Source organism: Mixophyes fleayi, chromosome 5 (assembly GCF_038048845.1).
Source record: "Mixophyes fleayi isolate aMixFle1 chromosome 5, aMixFle1.hap1, whole genome shotgun sequence".
Lineage (NCBI taxonomy): Eukaryota > Metazoa > Chordata > Amphibia > Anura > Limnodynastidae > Mixophyes > Mixophyes fleayi.
Window position 1 is genome coordinate 176,755,815 of NC_134406.1, and position 21,780 is coordinate 176,777,594.

The window sequence follows — 21,780 nt, forward strand, 5'->3', positions numbered from 1 at the left end:
AGTGACACTTGAGCATTGTTTCGATATATCTCTAGCACCTCTGCAAAATGATCTGCTACTCTACAAAGCTGGACTTGGATGAAATTTTGATATCTTGTGTATTTATGTGTGTTTATGCAGGATTACACCCTTGTTATTTATTACTATTATTACCTTTTATTTATAAAGTGCAAACTTATTATACAGTGCTCTGAGTTGATAAAAACAAATGTCATACAATGACATTAAACAGAAGGTAAAGTTGGCCCTTCTTAAACTAGTTTACAGAGGTATGGGGTACACTTTTTACATAAGGCAGTTTAATAACAATTGTAACTGTTGGTGGGGATATATGTTCATGGATACAGACACTGTGCTCTATGTGTATTTTATATGTGTGTATATTGTTGTGATAATAGCAAACTTGTGGTCTTTGCGTTTTGCTATAGCAAGAACACTGTAAGCACAGACCCGGAATAAAAGAAGGAGAAAGAACCATACTTGTTTGACCAAGGAGTGATTCCAGAGGAGAGACTCCTTTTCACCTATGCCCCTGCTACAGGAGATAGGGGACAGCACCCCTGACGACTTCAGGAATTTCCTGAGGATGAATGACCCCACATTCCAGAAGCTGCTCGAGCTTGTCATCCCACTCATCCAAAAGGAGGTCACCCATTAAGGAGCCCCATCTCTGCAGAGCAGAGACTGGTTGCTACCCTAAGGCTTTTGGCCACAGGCAGGACACTGGCTGATCGCAAATACAGCACAACAGTTTCACCGAAAGCTCTGGGTTTGATCATACCTGAGACCCGTGATGCCATTGTACAAGTCTTGCGTGAACAATATACTGTATGAAGGTTAGTAAAAGAAATAGTCTGTTTTTTAAAAAAAATGTTTTAAATAAAATAGAAACTAAACATATTAACATATTATAAACCACACAAACAAAATATACAGAACAAAAACTGTAGAGATGTATAAGCACTTCTTCTTACCTATATGTTGTCAAGATATGCATATCTTTCACATCTCTGCCCATCTTTGCACACCAGAGGCAGAGATGGTTTGAAAATGGGAAAGATGGGAAAGCGGAACAAATATTTATGAGAATTGAGGACAAACATTGATTTGGGTCTACAGGGGTATGAGACCCATCTCTGGTGTACAGACCAGAGATGGGCTGAAGAAGGGAAAGCACAATGAATATTTTAACTTAAATAGGGCACACGTAAAGCATATAACACACAGGTGTCACAGTTGTTTGTAATATAAATGTTCACTGTTTTCCAATAGTGACGGACTCCCTTTGTACTGAAGCATACTTGTGCTTCCCATATGTGTTGAAGACCTGTAGGCAGGAGAGACAGGAGGGTTAATAGCTTAGCCTCCCATGATGGGATGATGCCTGTGGAGCAGTACTGGGTGAAAGGTATGAGATTGGGCTGGCCTGAAATGTCCTTGGTCCTGTGTGTGGGGGGATTGGGTCAATACTGTGTCTTGTGAGAGACCCCCCCTATCTGATCTATAAATTATGTCATAAACCAAGCGTTCCATCTCTATTTGCATCTCTTTGTTTGCATTCCCCATTTTTTTGGCAAGTGTTGCTCCAAGCTGGTCAAATTCATCTGGTTCCTTTGACATCAAGTGGTTCACAGCCGCTATCGTTTTCCATGAATGAGGGTCACTTTGATCATGCTCATGTGCCCTTTTCTTTTCCTTCCTGAATGTTTGATCCAATTGTGTTGAGGTAGCTTTACCATTGTCCTGTGTGCATGAGTTTGTGATAAGCTTGGTGGGTAGAAATGGGCTTTCCTGGCTTTCTTCTGCAGTTGGGTGACATGTGGCATTGTCCCACATTTCTCTGCCACAGCAACAAATCCTTCTTCTAATAAGACAACTGGCTGTGTAATCAAAAGAGTAGGTCAACTAGTTAGTATGACAGTACACGCATGTATAGATTTAATATTACAACAATCTTTCTCTTACAGTTTCAGCGGTAGAGGTAGAGGAATGGAAAGTTATTGGACAAGATTTTGAACCTCTTTTGAATTTCCCCAATTGTGGCGGTGTCATACATGTCAGAATCATGCCACCCTCAAAAAGTGGATGCTATTACTACAACTATAAAGAAATCTTTGGCCTTATTCTGATGGCGATAGTGGATGCCAACTATGAATTCCTATTTGTGGACATTGAGAAAAATGGAAAATTGTCAGATGGCGTGACATAAGAGCAGACTCCCTTCCATGACAAACTTAAAAACAATATATTTAATTTGCCACCCATAACCAAAACACAATTTGGGCTAAATTTTGTTTTTGTAACTGATGAAGCCATTGTATTGCACCCCAATATATTAAAACCTTACTCCCAAAGAAATCTCACAACAGAGATGAGGATATTTAGTTATAGATTGTCAAGAGCGAGGTGATTTGCGGAAAAGCTTTTGGTATATTGTGCAACAGATTTAGAGCCATTCCACCATAAATCTGTGGCTAGACAAAGTGGAGAAGGTGGTGATGGTTTGTTGTGTCCTACACAACTTTCCTAGGTCTAAAAGCCACAGTGTGTGTAATGGACCTAGCAATATGAAGAATACTGAAGACGTTGTGGAAGTGGTAGGGTTGACACCACTTGAATCTTCCCAGGTGAGGAATTTCAGTAACATGGCAAAAGTAAACAGGGAGACTTATTTGGAATACTTTAATGGTGAGGGTGCAGTGTCCTGGCAGAATGACATTTTGTTGTGTATGTGCATTCACATTGTATGTTTGATTGTAAACTTGAAATGTATGTGAATGTTTGTTTATTCTTGTTAGAGAATGTGGAGACAACCCAGGGCACCCTTTCTGGAACTGAATCCACTATGTGTTTATATATATTCCCACACATAGTGGGTTCAATTGCATGTAATGTTCTATACCAGATCTGGACAACCTGTGGTTCTGTAATGCACTGTAAGAACAGATTCACACAGATGCCCTACCTGGTTTATGGAGGATACCAGACTCACTCAGGTTTCTCTCTGCTCTGCACACAGCCCTTTTGAGGGGTGGATGGCAGGGTCCTACAGTAAAGGATGCGGAGGGAAACAAACAGCTGGCATACAAAAAGAAATAAACCACAACAGCATAAGGGCGGTATCCTACCTGACGTGACAACCTCACTGATGATCAGCGATGTTCACCACCTTAGCTGCTTTGCTCATCCTAGGCTATCCATGTCTGCCAGTGCTCAGCCACTCAGCAGGCCTCCTCCCGCCACCTGAACCCCGGCTGCTAAGCCTGTATATCTTGGGCTCAGAACTTTAGTTGCCGCTTCGGACAGATCGAGGGGCCTTATATGCCACTCTCCACTGCTTAAATACTAAACTACACAGGGCCTAACACCCTCCTAAACTATTCATAGCCTAGCGCCCTGCTATACAACTATAAGGGCTTACCTCCCTGCTATCAACCAGGACCTAATGTCCTTCCTAAACACTAGGGTCTATTGCTCTCTAAACATCTGGCAGGTGCCTAGCACCTCACAACATAATGGGTCTACAGCCATACTAAATCAACTCAGGGCCTTGTGCCCACCTATCATAGGCCTTATAGTGAGCCCCCCTCACTACAAAGGGCCTTGTGACCAAACTTACTATCTAATTGGCCTAATTCTAACTAAAGGGCCTTGTGCCCCAACTCACTACCTAGTGTGGTTTGTGCCCAACTCTATCTAAAGGGGCTTGTGCCCTAACTCAGGGTCTTGTGCCAAAACTACCTATGGGCCTTGTGCCCAACTCTATCCTACGGGAGCTGCTGCCCCTACTAGACTCCCGGGCCTGTATGGCCTGAGGACCCTACCTGCTCAACCCTCATGGTGCTGGGCCTTGTGCCCTCTACCTGCCTAAATGCCCAAACTTCTACCCTTTTGTGTAAAAAGAAGAGAAATGAAAGAGGTGCAGTCATGGACCAAGAGAGTGGGGTGCCCACAAGGGCCCTACTTGTCTCCCAAGTCTTCGGGGATCTTTTCCAAGCACTCCCCAGTCTGCCGCCGCCTCAATGCACTGCCGTATCTTCGGATCTTGATCCTGTCGGATCTTCAGGAGGCAGTGTAGCTCTTTGCCCTGACAAGGTCTCTGTGCCTCCGCTCTCTCTTCTTGCTTCTTTTCTTGACCGCAACGTCTTCTTCTCTGTCCAGCATCTTCTTCTTTTTCCACGCCATCTGTCCCCCGACGTCTGCTTCTGTCTCTCACCACCGAACTGCAAAATGGTGGCACGCTGATATTACGTGGCATTGACATGACGTTGTGTGGTGATGTGGGGAGCCCCGTTTGGTTCGCCTCAGCGCCAAACCTCCCAGCGGCCAGGAGTTGACCCCTGATTGGCTCACCACCCAGGCCATTAACGAAGCAGCAGCACTGTTCCAGTGGACCCCCAACCAACCGGTAAGCGCTCTACAGTTCTCTTGGTGTTGTGAAACTACAAGCCCCAGCATGCTTTGCCAACCGATATCCAGCACAACACCTTGAGAGCCACAGGTTGTCCAGACCTGTGCTTTAATATAACAGTACGCTATGCATGCTATGCTATAATGTGCTGTCATAGTATGACACATTTTAATCAGCTACATGGGAGTGCAGGAAGAAACCTGAACATCAGCTAAGCCAGGACTATAGTGTATAGAAGCTGTTACAGCTGGAACATAGCTACAATAAAAATGGCTAATGTCTTAATAAAATAAAAGAGGAGGGAGATTGACATACTGATTACAGTATGTTTTTGGAGTGTGGGAGAAAACCCATGCAAACACGGGGAGAACATACAAACTCCACACAGATAAGTGCCAACCACTAAGCCACCGTGCTGGGTCCCTTTAATTGTATCAGATGAGACCTAAATAAATTCAAGTCCGTTTGTGGAGTGGAACACAAGGGACAACCTATAAATGCACACTCTCTGACCCTAATTTCAAGAATCATGATTTGCTAAATGAAATCTCATTGCATCCCAGCACCAACTCTGAACTTTGCAAGATACATTCTTTGACCCAGCTCATCCCCTCAGCCTGTGCTAGCACCATACCTGGCACAATCTCACAAACCAAGGTGCACTTGCACAAATCGAGGCACACTGCGCATTGGACATTATACACTTTGCACATTTTCTCCAATTCATTTTGTGAGCATAACTGACTGAGCCCCATAGAATGTGGCATATTTGTCATGCATTAGAAATCATTAAGCACTGAGAACACCCTTGATTTTCCTGGCTTACTGAACTGTTAGGGCATTTACAAATATGATCTCTCAGCAGTGTGTCATTAGTATTGGAGAACTTCTTACATTTGGGAAATTGTTCAGTAAAGTAAGATTTGCTAGCTTGCAAAACTACTGGGAGTCCAGGAAAAGTAGTTGTAGCGCAGAAATAGGAACCATTGAAGTGGACTGACATTTATGAACAAGTAGAGGGTGAAAGCACTACATAATGAGATATGTGCCAATGTTTCTTTTTCCGTAATCAATTCTCCTATTCTTGTAAAGCTGTGCAAATGGATTATCTTAGTCATTAATCTAGTCACTCTTAACAACTTGTGTGGGTGGAAAATGTCGATTGTACACCGGATATTCACTCCTTTCTACAGAATTTACTTCTGTGCAAATTTTGCCTTCATATATCTTTTTCCATTCTTAATGAAATTTAATTTAACAAATACCTGTCTTTTCACAGGACTACTTTCTATATTTTTCAAATGTTTTCAATTTCCCTCGTTCAGTCCACTTTCAAATAAAAGAGCGTAATAAACCATTACATTATCTCAAAAGCAGCAGCAATTGTTATAATAATTAGTCTTGTAAAAATGAAAATCATGTTTGAATTACTTTTTCTCAAGCATGGAGTTTCTGTGTTTAATATAGTGAAATTAATCTTTTCTTGGAATGCCAGAGTGACACCAATGGAGCCTCAATAAGCTAAAGATATAATTAATGTATCAACCTTTCAGTATATTAAGAACATGCTGAGCTATTGCTCTGAGTATTTAATTGGAAGTTTATCCTATTTATAAATAGGGATGTTTTAACTATTTTTTTTTACAGGTGTTCAGTAAAATATATGGGTAGGAATGGTTTTTATATGTGTCTTAAGACAGGGAATGTAACTCGACTCTTTTAGTAAAGCGCACAATTAAACAAATGGACTGTTCACTTTCATATGTGTGTAGTAAACAAGTCTATTAACCAAGTTGGATAAAGATGATTGACTTCATATTTTCTACCTTTACTCTTAAATGTGTAAGATGAAAAGCATACATGTTTTAGCATGGGATGACCAGAAATAACAACAACACCTTTTTTCTGGAATGCGGTGTAGTCATTTACATGGCAGAGGTTTGTCTCCAGATAAGAGATATGAGGGTAAATGTATCAAGCTGAGAGTTTTCCGGCGGGTTTGAAAAACCAATCAGATTCTAGCTATCATTTATTTAGTACATTCTACACAATGATAGCTAGAATCTGATTGGTTGCTATAGGCAACATCTCCACTTTTAAACCCGCCGGTAAACTCTCAGCTTGATACATTTACCCCATGGTTTGCTGGAACCTACAGTAGTTACATTTAGAATATCACAATAAGATGGGAAATCCTTGTAGCTTTGTAAAAGACATTGACGCTGATTCAGTGCTGGACACAAAATAAACACAAGTTTTGTTTAAAAAATGTATGCAACTATGGTGTATCTCTGCCCATTTTCCAAGCCAGACTTATCTTAGGATGTGTTCGCCTCTGCATAGGGGTTCAGAGAAGTCAGAATTGGGAGAAAATGCACCACTTTTACATGTTTATACTTAAGAGCCAAATGTTGATTAAACTAAAAATGTTAAATATGGGAAATTTTACATTTGTCCCGAACAAATTACAAAAGTTTTCTAATAGTTGAAAAGATCAAGGTAAAAAAAAAATTATAGACATTTTTGCATTATGTTAACAAAATCTATGTGCACATTCATGGCTGAAGAGTGAGCATATACAATGTTATAAGCCAAGCACAACATAACTAGCAAACAATAAACAATTGCGGGCATTCACTATGCTAGCAAGCTACACGTATGCACTATACTATGTACACAACATAAACCTCGCTGAAGTAATGCTGGCTTGGTCATCATTATCATTCAGGATTTACTTTTACCCTGTTGCAGGTGCAAAAGATATGGTTGAAAACATGCGTACTTACACAAATGAATGCGTCTGAATAACCCACATCTGGGTGCACACACCTTACTGTACATGGGATACATTAGTCCTCTCTTTCACTCTCCCATTCCGCCTGTCAAGTCACAGGGGTTTGTAAGAGTCAGATACATTCAGGTATGAATTCTGCTAAATTGCATACGCTCAATTTATGAGCATGTGCAGTGCGATTTCACATAAGATATCCTACACAAACTAGCATATATCCAACTCTGAATTAGGTCCATTAGGTCTAGAGATACTCAAAACTATTTTATGGAATATTCATCTCATTACACATTTGGACGTGCAATTTCACACTTTTCTCTGGCAGAACTTGGGCTTAAATGTTCCACGTGGAATTCCCTTTGTCAAGTTTGTTCAGCACAGGCTTCTCCTTAATTAACCCTGACCACAAAACAGAGCAGGATGAATTGACACCATTCTCATCTCATATAGATACAGTATACATTAATGGGCAAAAGTATTTGACCACCCCTGTTAATTATTGAATTGAGGTGTTTAAATCAGGCCCGTTGCCAGAGGTGTAGAAATTCAAGCACCTCGCCATGCAGTCTCCATTTGCAAACATTTGTGATACAAAATGGGTCGCTCAGTGACTTCAAGCGTGGTACTGTGATAGGATGATACCTTTGCAATAAGACAGTTCGTGAAACTTTATTCCTGCTGGAAGACCACATAAAATCACAGCGCAGGGTCAACAACTGCTCTGGTGCATGGTGCAAAAAAGATGGCAATGCTGATTCCATAGCCGAAGAGATCCGAACTTAAACTGGCATTAATGTAAGCACAAAAACTGTGTGGCGGGAGCTTAATAGAATGGGTTTCCATGGCCGAGCAACTGCATGCAAGCCTCACATCACCAAGACCAATGCCAAGCCCCGGATGGAGTGGTGTACAGCACACCGACACTGGACTCTGGAGCAGTGGAAACGTGTTCTGTGGAGTTATGAATCATGCTTCTCTGTCGCCTGGACTACATTATACGGGCAGCGGGTCCATCCATTGGCACCTTAAAACCGGCAGAACATTGCCCAGAGCATCACTGCCTCCACCGGCTTGCCTTCTTCCCATAGTGCACCCTGGTGCCATCTCTTCCCAAGGTAAATGACACACACACACTCAGCCGTCTACATGATGTAAAAGAAAACGTGATTCATTAGACCAGGCCACCTTCTTCCATTGCTCTATGGTCCAGTTCTGGCACTCACGTACCCATTGTAGGCACTTTCAGTGGTGGTCATGAGTCAGCATGAACACTCTGATCTGTCTGCAGCTACGCAGCCCCATACACAGCAGCTGCGATGCACTGTGTATTATGACATCTTTCTATCATAGCCAGCATTAATTTTTTCAACAATTTGTACCACAATAGCTCTTTGGGATTGGCTAGCCTTACCTGCCCACGTGCATCAATGATCCTAGGGCACTCATGACCCTGTTGCTGGTTCACTGGTTGTCCTTCCTTGAACGACTTTTGGTAGGTACTAACCACTGCATTCCTGGAACACCCACAAGACTTGCCCTTTTGCAGATGCTCTGATCCAATCATCTACCCATCACAATTTGACCCTTGTTAAACTCGCTCAGATGCTTACACTTGCCCACTTTTCCTGCTGCCAACACATCAACTTCAATAACTGACTGTTCACTTGCTGCCTAATTTAACCCACCCCTTCACAGGTGCTATTGTAATGAGATAATCAATGTTATTCACTTCACTTGTCGGTGGCTTTAATGTTTTAATGTTGTGGCTGATCGGTGCGATATACATACATATATTTATATATATATACCGATCAGCCACATGCACCATATGGTCAAAATAGATACATGCATTCAACTCTACATGACCCCTGATGTGCGGTATGCTTGTGTTGTGGACTGTATGTTGCGGAACAGAAGTCTGTGCTATAGATGTGAGTATGGTGCAAGTGTATCCATAGCTGGTAAAATTAGTAGAAAGTGTCCAGTATGTGGGTATATGTGGTGGGTATATTAGGACAATGTCTGATTAAAGATGCAAAATGCAAAATGTTACACTTTACACCCAAGAGTCATACAGGAAGAACTTTCACATGTTGTTAATCATAATGTTATAAAAATGAGAAATCTCATTATCCTCAATTACTGCAGTTGTTTCTCTTAATGTTATTTCACTGCTTCTGCATGTATCCTGTGAGACGTTTAATATCTGAGGATTCATGAACCATATTCTTACTCTTAGTGATGGCTTTCATTGGAGGTTAGTGTTTCTGAGTATAAGGATCAATAGGTGTTGCCGACAAGACAACAGACAATGCAAGACTTTCTGGTTTTGCATTATGCTGCCTTGTGTCCTTGGTGAGTATGACTGCCTCCCCTTCTATTGACTTCAACAACAAATCTATGCAAAGGATATTTTTCAATATATATAATAGAAGAATCGATACTGCCTCATCTTCATGCAACATTTTAGATACTGGAATTCCTAAACATCCTGATCTTCTTGCTTGAGGAATTGTTCCTTTAGTACAGGATGGCTGTATGGATCCTTTTTCTCAATGATGTCTTCACAGTGTTCTCTTTCAAATAAAATAAACAAACTACATAACATAGTAGAGAGAAAAAATTTTGGGTTAACATCGTGTGTAGGCACTTAATTTAAACTTTTGCTAAATGCACCCTGTTTTTTATTTAATTTCCCTTTGTACTCAAACAAATTTTATACTAATTTCCCCTAAACTATAAGAGCTTCCTTTGTTAACATATCAAAATAGATATATTTCTATTTTATGTCAATTAACGTGGGTATACCACACAGAATCACAAAAAATAGAGTTTTGTGTAATCGATTTTTCTAACATTATCTATGCACACCAAATATGTGTACATTTAATAAAGGTCAGGGAGTTGTGAGGTATGAAACAGGCATAATATTTGTTAGTATTCTACAAAACCAGCAAATGCCTTTGGGAGCAGGGGCATTCATAGCAAAAGGAGGGCAGTAAACTGAAAGCCCAAATTTGGCCTCACAGCATGAATGCACCAGCAGCTGCACATGCTCAACAGCAGCAACCACAGCAGCTGAAGGACCAAACCCTCACTTCCGGGCTCAATAACCACCACACCCCACAACAGAGGCTACAATAGGTCTCCCTTATTTTTCTAACAATAAAAGATAGAATAGATTTGCAAAGATAACTTATTTGGCAGCCCCAGACCTGGAGTAAAATCCTAGTGATGTCAGTGGGATTCACTGTTACAAAAACAAATATTAGTAAAGTATTGTATTATTACTTTGCTGTTCCTCTTTCTTTCTGAACATATCATCCCAGTCTGGTTTCACTTTATTTTGACAACTTTCCTCCATGTTGCCACTTTCTTCATTCACTGTAGCCAGATGTGGTTGAGTCAAACAACTCTGGTTGTTCCTCCACCCCCAGGTTAGTAATGCCACATTAATATTGTCCATTGCTTTAGTAACATTTTATAGATGTTCTTCACTGCTGTGCTCAACGCTTGTAACTGCTATCTTTTCTCAACATTAAAGGCTCTACACTTAATGACACAGGAAGTTGCGCAAGAGGAAAAACTTGTCATAAAGAATGCTTGCTAGACACTTTGACAGATAACTAGCGAGCACTTCAATAGAAATCCATTGTATTTTAGTATGCTTTGTGTACATTGGTGCTAATAACAAATGGATACAAGTGTGGATGACCAATGTAAAATATATTTACTCAGTAACAGATACAAACAGTAATAACTGATAAAATACTTGATCCCTTCCACCAGCAGGGGAGGGCTGGCAGATTTTAGCCTGGGGGGCAAGATTCGACTCAGTAGCCTATTTTAACGGAAAAAAAATGCAGGTGGCCCAGTGACCCAGCCCAAGGTAGCCCACTATGGGACCGGCAAGGGGGCCAGCGGCTGCTGTACATTTTAGATCGCTGACTTGTAGCTGCTGCGCGACGGCTTCTCTCCTCTCGGACGGTGGCGGGGGGCCCTCAGAGAGAGTGGGGCCCGGGGGACGTGCCCCCTGCCCCCCCCCCCCTTTAATCCGCCCATAATTCCCATTGCTGACTTTTGGCTTGTTTCCTGATTATCCCTTGGCTTTGTGATTCGCAACCTCTTGTCCAGCAAGTTCCTGACCTTAGCTTCCTCTGACCATTCTCCTCGCTATTCCCTGGTGTACCTCGTCTCGGCTGTTTTGCACCTGCAATCTGCCTTCCTGTGTGCGCTCCACTGCACTGGTGACTAGTTGGGAGAAGCGCAACCTGCACACCTCACGCAGCCAAGCCCATACCTCCTTGCGGGGGTCCCTGATGAATACCGGGGGTGTGTTAGACTCTGCGCCTCTCAATCTAGTTGCGTCAATAGCAGTCAGTGGCCTTTTCAGTACTACTAACATGACACCTACATCTTCACATTGAATGTCTTTGAACACGGCATGCAATGACAAAATTTACACAAACAACTTGACAACACTTAACAAAAAAAATTTAAGCATACAAGTCCGTTCATTAGGGCATGTATCTGGCTGTTTTGAGCGTATTATACTCAACATCACTCTGTGCATGCTCAGGACTGACAGATACGGCCGTCAAAACAGCCCTTTTCCATGCTCTAACACATGGAAAAGGGACTTACTACAGCCTACGGTAAATGGCAGCGATTGGGGTAGGGAAGAGGCATGTGGCCGTAGTGACTGTACAATGTGGGCGTGCCAAACTTGAGTGCACACAGCCACAGTCTTAGTAAGCCGTATCTCTTGCACCAGCTCTGGGACTATTGTAAGTTAGCCGACAGGTTGGACAGCATCACAGCCGGCCAACCAGCCAGAATCAAGCCCTCAGCTGCCATCATGGCGCATGCCCCCCTGCTATAATGTCACCTATCCCAACTGACTTGCCTAGTGCTGGTTGCTGTACAATTAGGGGGATCCCACGCATTTTGCTGCAACCGACACTAGCCTGGCAACACTAGGGTTAATTCTTAGAAGGAAGGTTTTTGCGTTTTTGTTTTTTTTAAATCTATTTTTAAACATTTTAGAGAGCCGGCGGGTCAGGCAGCTGTACGTACCTGCAGCACCTGATGCTACAGAGGCCTGCATCCAAATTCAACAGGATCTTGTGATCCGTGCATTGATGAATTCGGTCACTCGTAAATCCAAAATACGGGCATCATATTCTGAGCATGGGTTGTGTTCAGAATATGTGCTCTACTAAATCAGGCCTGATATGTTTAGGCTTTAAAAACATTAAATGCTTACAATTAATGACCAATTATAAAAGGCCTTAAAATAAGACTGGGATATCAGAGGATTAAACATTTACATCTGAGATAAGAGTTTCTTCATATAAAAATAAAAAACGACATATTGCTTATGAGCAGTATAAAGTAAAATAATAGCACTCTGTCCTGGCTGTTCATTCAAACAGTGGTGACTTTTGTCATTCTCTCTTCTATGTTCTCTATCTATCTTACTATGCAGAAGCTGGTTCAGCTTCTTTGTCAACCCTCCCCCTTATAAGTGGCTTGTAATATTCTCCAAGACACATATAGTGGTGCACAGAGAACACAAGTCCAAGAATGCCAAAGTCTCTGACATTTGAATAGGGGATGGGGGTAACTGGGAATGAATTTTATTATTTTTCTATCTACTGGCCAAAAGCATGGAATAACCCTTTAAGTTTCAGAGGTAGCTCAACAAAATTGAGTGCCTGAGGCAAAAAAAATACAGCAGTGAAAATCAGCCCTTCCAAAATCCAAACCACCCCTCTATCAATCCTTCCAAACATTAATTTTGAGCCTTCACGGATGTTATTGTTATCTCAGTTTAGGCTAAACTTAAAATATGGTTCTTGGTGCAGATTATGCTTCTATGTACAATCATCAACACACAGGAAAAGATTATGGAACAAACTTGAGTGTGACCAGTACAGGTATGAACTCGCAAAAAGGATGATTTATAGAGAGGGTCCGAATAGAGAACACCATCACAATAAAGAGAGGCTACACAGTGACAACTTAAGATACAGCGCCACCTACTGTCCACCCAGTATAGTCACTCCAGCAATACTTAGCCTGTAGCTGTGTTATATTCCAGCACCCTTTTTCAACAGCTGGCGCTTAATCCACTAAACCCACTAAAAGCTTGTGATGTCTTTCCCTAGGTAGAGGCGTTGTAATGCTCAATTTCACCATCTATTCTACACTTACTATTTGCAGCTTATGACTTTTCTTCCTGTCGGCAGTTCAGTGAGTCGTGAGTAGTTTGGATATTGTTCGACAGTCTCATTTGTATATCTGTTGGCTTCCGCTTCTGAAAGATGAGGTATGTTTTCCAAGAGTGTGGGTTAGTAATTGCACTTGCTTTGTATGAGAGGTGTACAGGTGGTTTACATGTATTTTCTCTTGTTGAATGTCAGTGGGGTCAGTGGGGACTGTAAACCCAAGTCAGTCATGGCTCCAACAACTCTAGCAACCACACAACAAAGTCCACCTCAGAACCTCCTTGCCTCTCCTAGGATGGGACTTTTAAACTCTGCCATTTCTCATGCTCTTGCCCTCTGGGAGAGGGTGTGAGAATGCCCTGTATCATGGTCCCATCTATAGTGGACTGGTCCAAAGGAGTAGGCACTGATTGCCTACATATGAAAACCCCTACTGGGCTCTGCTCCAGCAGGAAAGTGTGATCTCTAAGACAATGGAGATTATGCACTGGGAAAAATATCCTGATAAAACTGTTAGCAAGGATGAGCTTCCTCCTGTTAGTTTAATACCTTATTGCAGGTACTGCACCTTTTCTTCTGGGCCACCAGAAGCTCACATTCAACTTTTACTTCTGTTAAAGTCTTTGTGAACAAAGGAATGTGCACTCCTCACTGCAATATGTAGTGAAGGCGGATGGAGAACTCTGCAGTCTTTCTATCTCCGCAGGGAAGAGGTTGAACAAGAAAGCACACTGAATTGACTATTTTAGTTCACACAGAAACAGACATAGGCATCATTACATTATATACAGTAGGTAGTGATTCACTAAAAATTAATACATGTAATTTAACAATGCACATGAATGTTAAACACCATGGAGAGCAGATCTCCTGTTACAGACATGAAGAGGTCCCAGACAGGCTTTTAGGGGCATATTTATGAAGTGGTGTTAGTGCACTCTCTATGTTTCCGGAACTCCAACGCATGTTGGAGTGTTACTCATATTTAAGAAAGGTGAATCGCAGCAGATATCATGGCTTTGCATTCTGCTTCATTATGCAAGCAGTCCCCATACAAGAGTATGGTGACTGCTTCCTACCACAATCTAACAAGTTACGAAAAAAAGTTTTTTTCAGTAACTTGTCATGATAATAACTTTATCATAATTGAAAGATTTCAGTGCTATCAGCTCTGCTCCGAAGAGCAGAGCTCGACAGCGCATGTGTGGAGGGATCACATGATCCTTCCCTGTCACTCACCGCTCGCTCTCTGCAGAGACAGAGCGGAGATGTCTGTGCGCTCAGACGAACTGCACATGCGCAACTCCAGTATGAAGAAAAACAAAGAGGACAAGGAGGAGATCCGGAGACAGCGCATTCCAAAGAGGCGGGGTAAGTATGTTATTTTTATCACAGAAACAGCAGTTTATCGGAACTGCTGTTTCTGTGTTGCGGTTTTCATAAATTTGAGAAACAGTTCAATAATATATAATATCAATGCGATAAGGATTGAAAACTCAATTTATGAGAAGATTGATAAATGTGCCCCTTAAGCCTGAAAGTGCCCATTGCCTAATTCCCATCGCACATAGGGACAGTTGGAGAACATAGGGCTAAAAGGAACTGTGGGCACATCTTTGTGCCCTGTGAGAAACAAGGTATCTGGTATTTGGGACAGTCTAAATACCTTGTATCGTCACACATGTCTATTTACAAACTGCAAAAAATATGCACCGCTTCTTTGTCTGTGTACTTATTTATCTGCTTAGCACAGTTCAATGTGTATACCCATGTCCCTGTATTTGGAACAACCACTATCAAATGTGTATGCACTTTGGCTGTGGATAAACCTGAAAATATGCAGGGTAAAAAGAACAAAAATGTCACTTCCATGTCCAACCTTCTTATAATACTGTAACTGTCAGTATGCGCTGAAAATAGATGAATAAACCATTTAAAATAGCTTAAGTACAAATTTTGCAGTCTCAGCAAACTTAAACATAGTGTGCTATAAGTTTTGGATTTTCTCAAAAGATCAGAATGAAAAGTTATGTCCTGTAACACGGGATAATAAAATAGGGACTGATGTGAATATTCTGCACAAAACTATGAGGACTTAGAGCATAACTGATTCACAAAAATTTGAATAATAGGTGTTAAAGCAAGTCTATTAATAATATACACTATAGAGAACTTATATAGTATATGTCAATCAGACACTGTAGAGCCTCTCAACAGTGACACAAGTTAAACATCACCCCATCACCACTACATCACGTCATCATAATTGCATTTTTATTGGTAAAGAATGGAATTCATAGCATTGAGTAACTACGACCTTGATGCAACATTGGAGGAAGCAAATTGTTACCATAATTCATATCCTTTATTTTCCCATGGTGTCATATAGAAGCCTAATCTTCCCCAGGGTGCCTACAAGACCGGCTCTTGATAATGGCATGCTGATAGCAAAATGATCACAAGTTTATTATTTGCTAGTTTTAGATGACTATAACTCTTGATATATGATAATAAAACCCGTGGCCCTAGGGGCTGGTGATATAAATAACCGTCTTTCAAATTTGACTCATACTGTAATCTCATTTCACAACTATTTGAGTTTACTGTAACTGTAATGAAACAATTTCCTTCACACGACAAACATCAGAAGACTTCTCTTTTAGGTGGTTACAGATGCTTATAAGACTATTTTTCCTATTTTTCATGTATAAAAAAAATAAATGTGTTTTTTTTTACTTTTTCTTTTTCTATAATATCTATATAATACCTATATTATCTAATAATACCTGAATCCTTTTGCTGCTAAAGGTGTATGCAGATTTTGCACCTCAGGTACAGACATGATTCTTCATGTTTTACACTGTCCATTTTAATTTTTTACTCCTCTCATGCAAAATAGATACTGTTTTAGAGTCACATGTGTGTTTATTATACACAAACACACAGGAGCTAGCTAGCAGACTTTAGCCTGGGGGGCAAACACACAGCACTGGCCGATAAGTAGTGGCCCATCTTTAAAGGTTTTCGGAACAATATATATTCATCAATATAAAAAAGAGGCTATTTTAGTGTCTCTTAACCCAGCAATACTTTATTCTTATAAATGATAAATCTTAAATAATGGAAATAAGTAAAGCAACAAAAAATAAACTTCATTTTATATTGCATTTTATTATATATATCTTCTCTCTACTGCACTTTTTTTTTATATACCTGGCTTATTATAAAGAGGTATAAATATATAACACTATATAGCTATAAGATCACAACAATAAGAGCAACAAATAATAGATATGTCTGTCCCATCATCACACTGTTACCCTCATCACACTGTGCCCCCTCATTACTGTGCCCCCATCATCACACTGCCCGCATGTTTTACCCATACATGCTCCCTCTTCCAACATTCTTTATTTAGACATGCCCACTCTGCCCACATGCTTTACACAGACATGTCCCCCTGTCCAAATGCTTTACACACACATGCCCCCTCTGCCAAGCAGCTTTACTCACACATGCCCCTCTCTGCCCAGCAGCTTTAATCACACATGCCCCTCTCTGCCCAGCTGTTTGATTCATACATGCCCCCCAGCTTTAATCACACATGCCCCTCTCTGCCTGCCATGCACCTTGATTTGTGCAAGTGCACCTGGATTTTGGTGAGGGAGCATATATTTATAGAGCAAGATGAGAGGAGTCAGACAAAGTTCCAATTGAAATAAGGAGTAGAGACGATAATAGCAGCAACATCACGGTCATCACAAAGCCACACCGTGCCCACTGTATATACCTGAGCATATGTTTAGTGCTGCTGACATCACCACAATCTGGGTGGAGCCATGGAAACTTCCAGCAGAGTGAGTATGAATGCTCTTAGTCTCGCAAGATAAGAATGAACTCTTCTTGTGAGACTAAGAGCTCTGCAGCCCACGCTCTGTGATGAGAGACAATTTGGCAGCAAATCTGTCTGCCAGGCTGCCTGTCACAGAATGCAGATTTCAGGTAGCGACTCACGAGTAGACCCCAATCCTCCACCCACACTCACTGTACGGCTATAAAAAAAAAAAAAAAAATCACCTTTCACTGTGTTAAAATAAAAAGCAGATGTGACTTCAGTTACAGTGTCAAGCTGCATGCACTTTTATTTCTCAGGAAGGACTGTAGTCTGCTCCAACAATGCTCTGCTCCAACTGTTAGCACGGTGGCTTAGTGGTTAGCACTTCTTCCTTACAGCTCTAGGATCATGAGTTCAATTCCCAACCATGGCCTTATCTGTGCGGCGGTTGTATGTTCTACCTGTGCTTGCGTGGGTTTCCTGCGGGTGCTCCGGTTTCCTCCCACACTCCAAAAACATAGTGGTAGGTTGATTGACTACTATCAACATTGCCCCTAGTCTGTCTGTGTGTGTTAGGGAATTTAGACTGTAAGCTCTATTGGGGTAGGGACTGATGTAAGTGAGTTACAGTGCCAAGCCGCATGCACTTTTATTTCTCAGGAATTAGTGGCGCTATATAAATAAATTATGATGATCCCAGCTATTCAATTACCTTACTGGAAACTCCCTTTTGTTAGAACAGTGCCCACTCAATCTCCATCCCATCAAAGTAAGTGTGCCTTTGGTTAATAAGTTGAACCCTGAAATAGCCGGTCTGGTCGAAGAGGCAGCGGCCAATGCTACTCTAAAATAATCTCCTGGGCTATCAATAGCCATGGTCTGTGAGACGAAGGAGAACAACTATTACTTCCACTATTTGTCTCCTGATTTTCCTCAGTATTTGGTAATTTGTCTTCTGAACTGTGTGTGACAGTTATTGTATCTGGAGTAGCCTGTCTCTGGACACGGCCACCTTGTCCCTTGATTTATTTGTATTCACACCCAGAAACTGATGCTGCGGTGTGGGTATCAGCTGGCTCTTGTTCACATTTATGATCCAGCCATGATCTAGTAAAATGGTGACTACTTTCATTTTATTTTTCTGGGCAATGCATCTTGATTTCCCTATTCCCAAAATGTCATCTAGATTTGGCACAACTGCAATCCCTTGTTTTCTTAAAGCTGCCATCAACACTACCACAACTTGGTAAATGTTCTTGGGGATGTGGAGAGGCCAAAAGGTAGGTATTGAAACTGGAAATGGAGGCCTAGAAACCAGAATCTTAGGAAAGAATGATGCTGTTCGGCTATAGGAATGTGTAGGTAAGCATCCTGCACATCTATCGAAGTTAAGTAATCCCCTATATCTATAGCCCTGAAAATTGAAGTTACTGACCATACGAAAATGCCTTGTTTGGACATGTTGGTTTAGTGTTCTGAAATCTACAATTGTCCTAAAATATGCTGATTGTTTCTCCATCAGAAAAAGTCTGGAATAAAATTCCTTGCTTTGCTGATTGGTAGGGACAGGAAAAACTACTATTTCCTTTAGTAAAGCGTAGGTTGGGTATCTGGATTCCACAAAAATATTCCCTCTGGGAATATCCTAAAATTTTATTTTGTAACGTCTCGACATTATCCCCAACACCCACCAATCTTAACTTGCAAGTGTACAAGTTTCCATGTGTCTTGAATTTCTGCTCCCTACAGCCACTTCTTGAAGTTGCTCAGTTTGCGAGCCACTGTGTATTTTTCATCTAGGATGCCCAGCTTTGTCTCTGAAGGAACGGAAAGTTTGTCTGAATAGGTTTTCCCCAAACTGCCTTGTATATTGTTTGCCAGGACAATATTTTCTAGTTTCCTTAACTCATTGGTGGGAAAAATAAATAGATCTTCTCATGTCTTGTGGCAGAGACTGCAGTTTAGAACTGTCATTCTCTGGGTCAACATACTTAATGCTGTAGAAACTGAGGCCAAAGACACTCCTGCTTTAATCGTTATTCCTGCAGACACATACCATTTTTTGAAACATCTCTTAATTTTCCAAACCATAGGATCCCTTAAAGGTCCACCATCCTTTAAGGGTATGGTAGTTTTTGCTGATAAACTGGAAACAGTTGCATCAGCTTTAGGAATTGCATCCCATTTAGAAACTTCCTTACTTTGAATTGTATACAACTGATCAAATCTTTTAGGAGTAGACTGCAGTCTGTACACTTGTTCCCATTATTTAAAGAGGATATCTTTAATGACGTTTGTCAGGATGAGAGCATAAATCTGATGAAATAGAATATTAAATGCCAGCGCCCAAATAAAACATTGCATTGATACATAAATGAACCTGATTTTCAACTCGGATAAATGTTTGACCAAATGTTTGTAAAAAGGAAACAATTAGCCCAGTAGGAGGTAATTAGGTTGAGCAAATCCTTTTTTGAGGAGACCTGCTTAAGATACGCAGATCACAGACATTCATTGTTTTTGATCATGTATTTCACTTCCTAATTGACTTCCTTTCAATAGGAAGTGTAAACACAAAGAACCACTAAATGTAAATGAGAGAGCCAGATGCCTAGGTGAGAATCTTGGAGACAAAGGCCACATTTGAAGGCCTATACAGGTATATAGAAATATGGGTTTCAAAGGAAAATGTCTTCATAGTTCATATTTTGGGAAATCTGGGTGGCACTCCATACCAAAGCGCAGAAATCACACCAGGGTCCGGAATGACGGGTACTGGCAGTATCCGAAACAGTTATAATCACATATCTTTGGAAAAGGTATGTCACATTATCATAATTCCATCATGTTTGGCATCAAAAGATGGACAAATTCATAGGGGATTTATTAATAATGAAATTGGGCCTGTGTGACGCTCCACAGAAAAGTTAGGCCACATAGTAGAATTGGGTAGTAAATCAGGCAACATGCAAATGGTGATTGAAAAAAAGTGTCACAGGCCACAACCCCCTGGGGTAGTAAGAAGTGTGGAAGTGTCTTTAAAAGGCTGATTCCAGGTACAGTAAATTGTCATACCGTTAGGGAAATCAATTCACATTCATAAGCTGTCCATCTTCCAAGCCAATTTCCCTTGTAATAACTCCTGTCATAATTAGAAGTTGCTGGCATATCCTCAGGTTTTAAATAAAGCTAAGACCTGGCTCTTTTTATTACTTGGCAAGCATAGAGGTCTTCCTTAGTTGTAAAGGCTCTCATCATCCAATTTGTAAGACTCCTTAATTGCTCAGGAGGCTGATCTGTATCTTCACTGATCTGTGATGTACAATAACTGCACACACTACTGCTAGTTGCTTATCATATACACCACATACTCTATTATGGGTTTTTCTAGCTCTCTTCCCTGCAGCAGGAAAAGGTACTGGAGAAAATATTAAGTACTAACTGCTCTAAAGCAACAAACTGCACCCTTACTATGTACTTACTTTGAGCTGATGCTTTTTTGGTTTCTTTGGGGCAGGCTCTGGGTCCATGATGTCTCACACTTGAAAATGAATGAATTTCTTTTTTTTTTTGTATATAGCCAGCTATGCAGCTGTGTGCTGATATTCATATGCCAGATGACCCGGAAAAATGTGGTTAATCTGTTCCTGTTGATGACTCGCTAGGCTGCATCCAGTTATCCCTTAAGAGATTTTCAGTCTGCCCCTGGAATAGCTGGCATTAAAGCGAGTGTTGTCTGCAGCCCAGGGAGCCATCCCCATCTCAGCTAGCATTCCAGAATCGTAGTGGCACTGAGATCTTCTGGGATATATCCCAGAAAAAGTAAGACAAGTCCCTTTTTTTAAAAAAAAGACTCTACACTAACATCTGCCTTGTTCAGCTGGAGAGAATGGAAAAATACACAAGGGAAGGAAGAGCTGTGTTATATACCTGGTGAGGTGTTTTCAATTCCTGTTTCTGCCAGCTGAGCAAGGAGTTAACCATTAGTATTGGCTGCCAGGGAGTCAGAGGAGGAAATAATGCCAGAAAAATAATAGCAATAACAAGCTGCTTTGTGACGGTAAATTGATTCTAAAATTGGTCCTTGGAAGAACATTAATTGACACTGACAACACATGTATTATACAGGTACAGGATCTCTTTTCCAGAAACCCATTATCTATAAAGTAAAGCAGAAATAAAGTAATAAATATATCCTGGTGTTAATGAGTGTACACAGACGATCACCACTGTGATGACAACTGTCAAGCAACATAATGAGGAGGGTAATATCGGAAGCATTGTATGGAAAGAAAAGCCTTTTTAAAGATAAGTTAGTATAATTTAGACACAGTGCTCCAAATTATGGCCCATGCTTCCCTGGTGCTGACCATTGTGGCCACGTGTATTCCTTCCTTCTCGCCTTGGCCATCCTTGTCCTCCTCCGCCTCCTGGGTCTTATGTGTATCCTGCTCATCATTATGTTGCTCTGTGAAATAGAGGAGAAAAAAAATGTGTTGGTTGCGTTTTAGTT

At 41.1% G+C, this 21,780-nt stretch overlaps 1 protein-coding gene across 3 annotated transcripts in view; it reads right to left on the reverse strand.

Annotated features, from left to right (window-relative positions):
* Positions 1 to 20,878, reverse strand: part of ADTRP (androgen dependent TFPI regulating protein) — an 84,506-nt gene extending 63,628 nt beyond the window's left edge. For all 3 annotated transcript variants that reach the window (XM_075211324.1, XM_075211322.1, XM_075211321.1), the window contains exon 1: positions 20,750 to 20,878. In XM_075211324.1, the coding sequence (XP_075067425.1) occupies positions 20,750 to 20,877 (128 nt within the window). In that variant the 5' untranslated portion in view covers position 20,878. The remainder of the gene's footprint in view (positions 1 to 20,749) is intronic.
* Between the last annotated feature and the right edge of the window lie 902 nt (positions 20,879 to 21,780).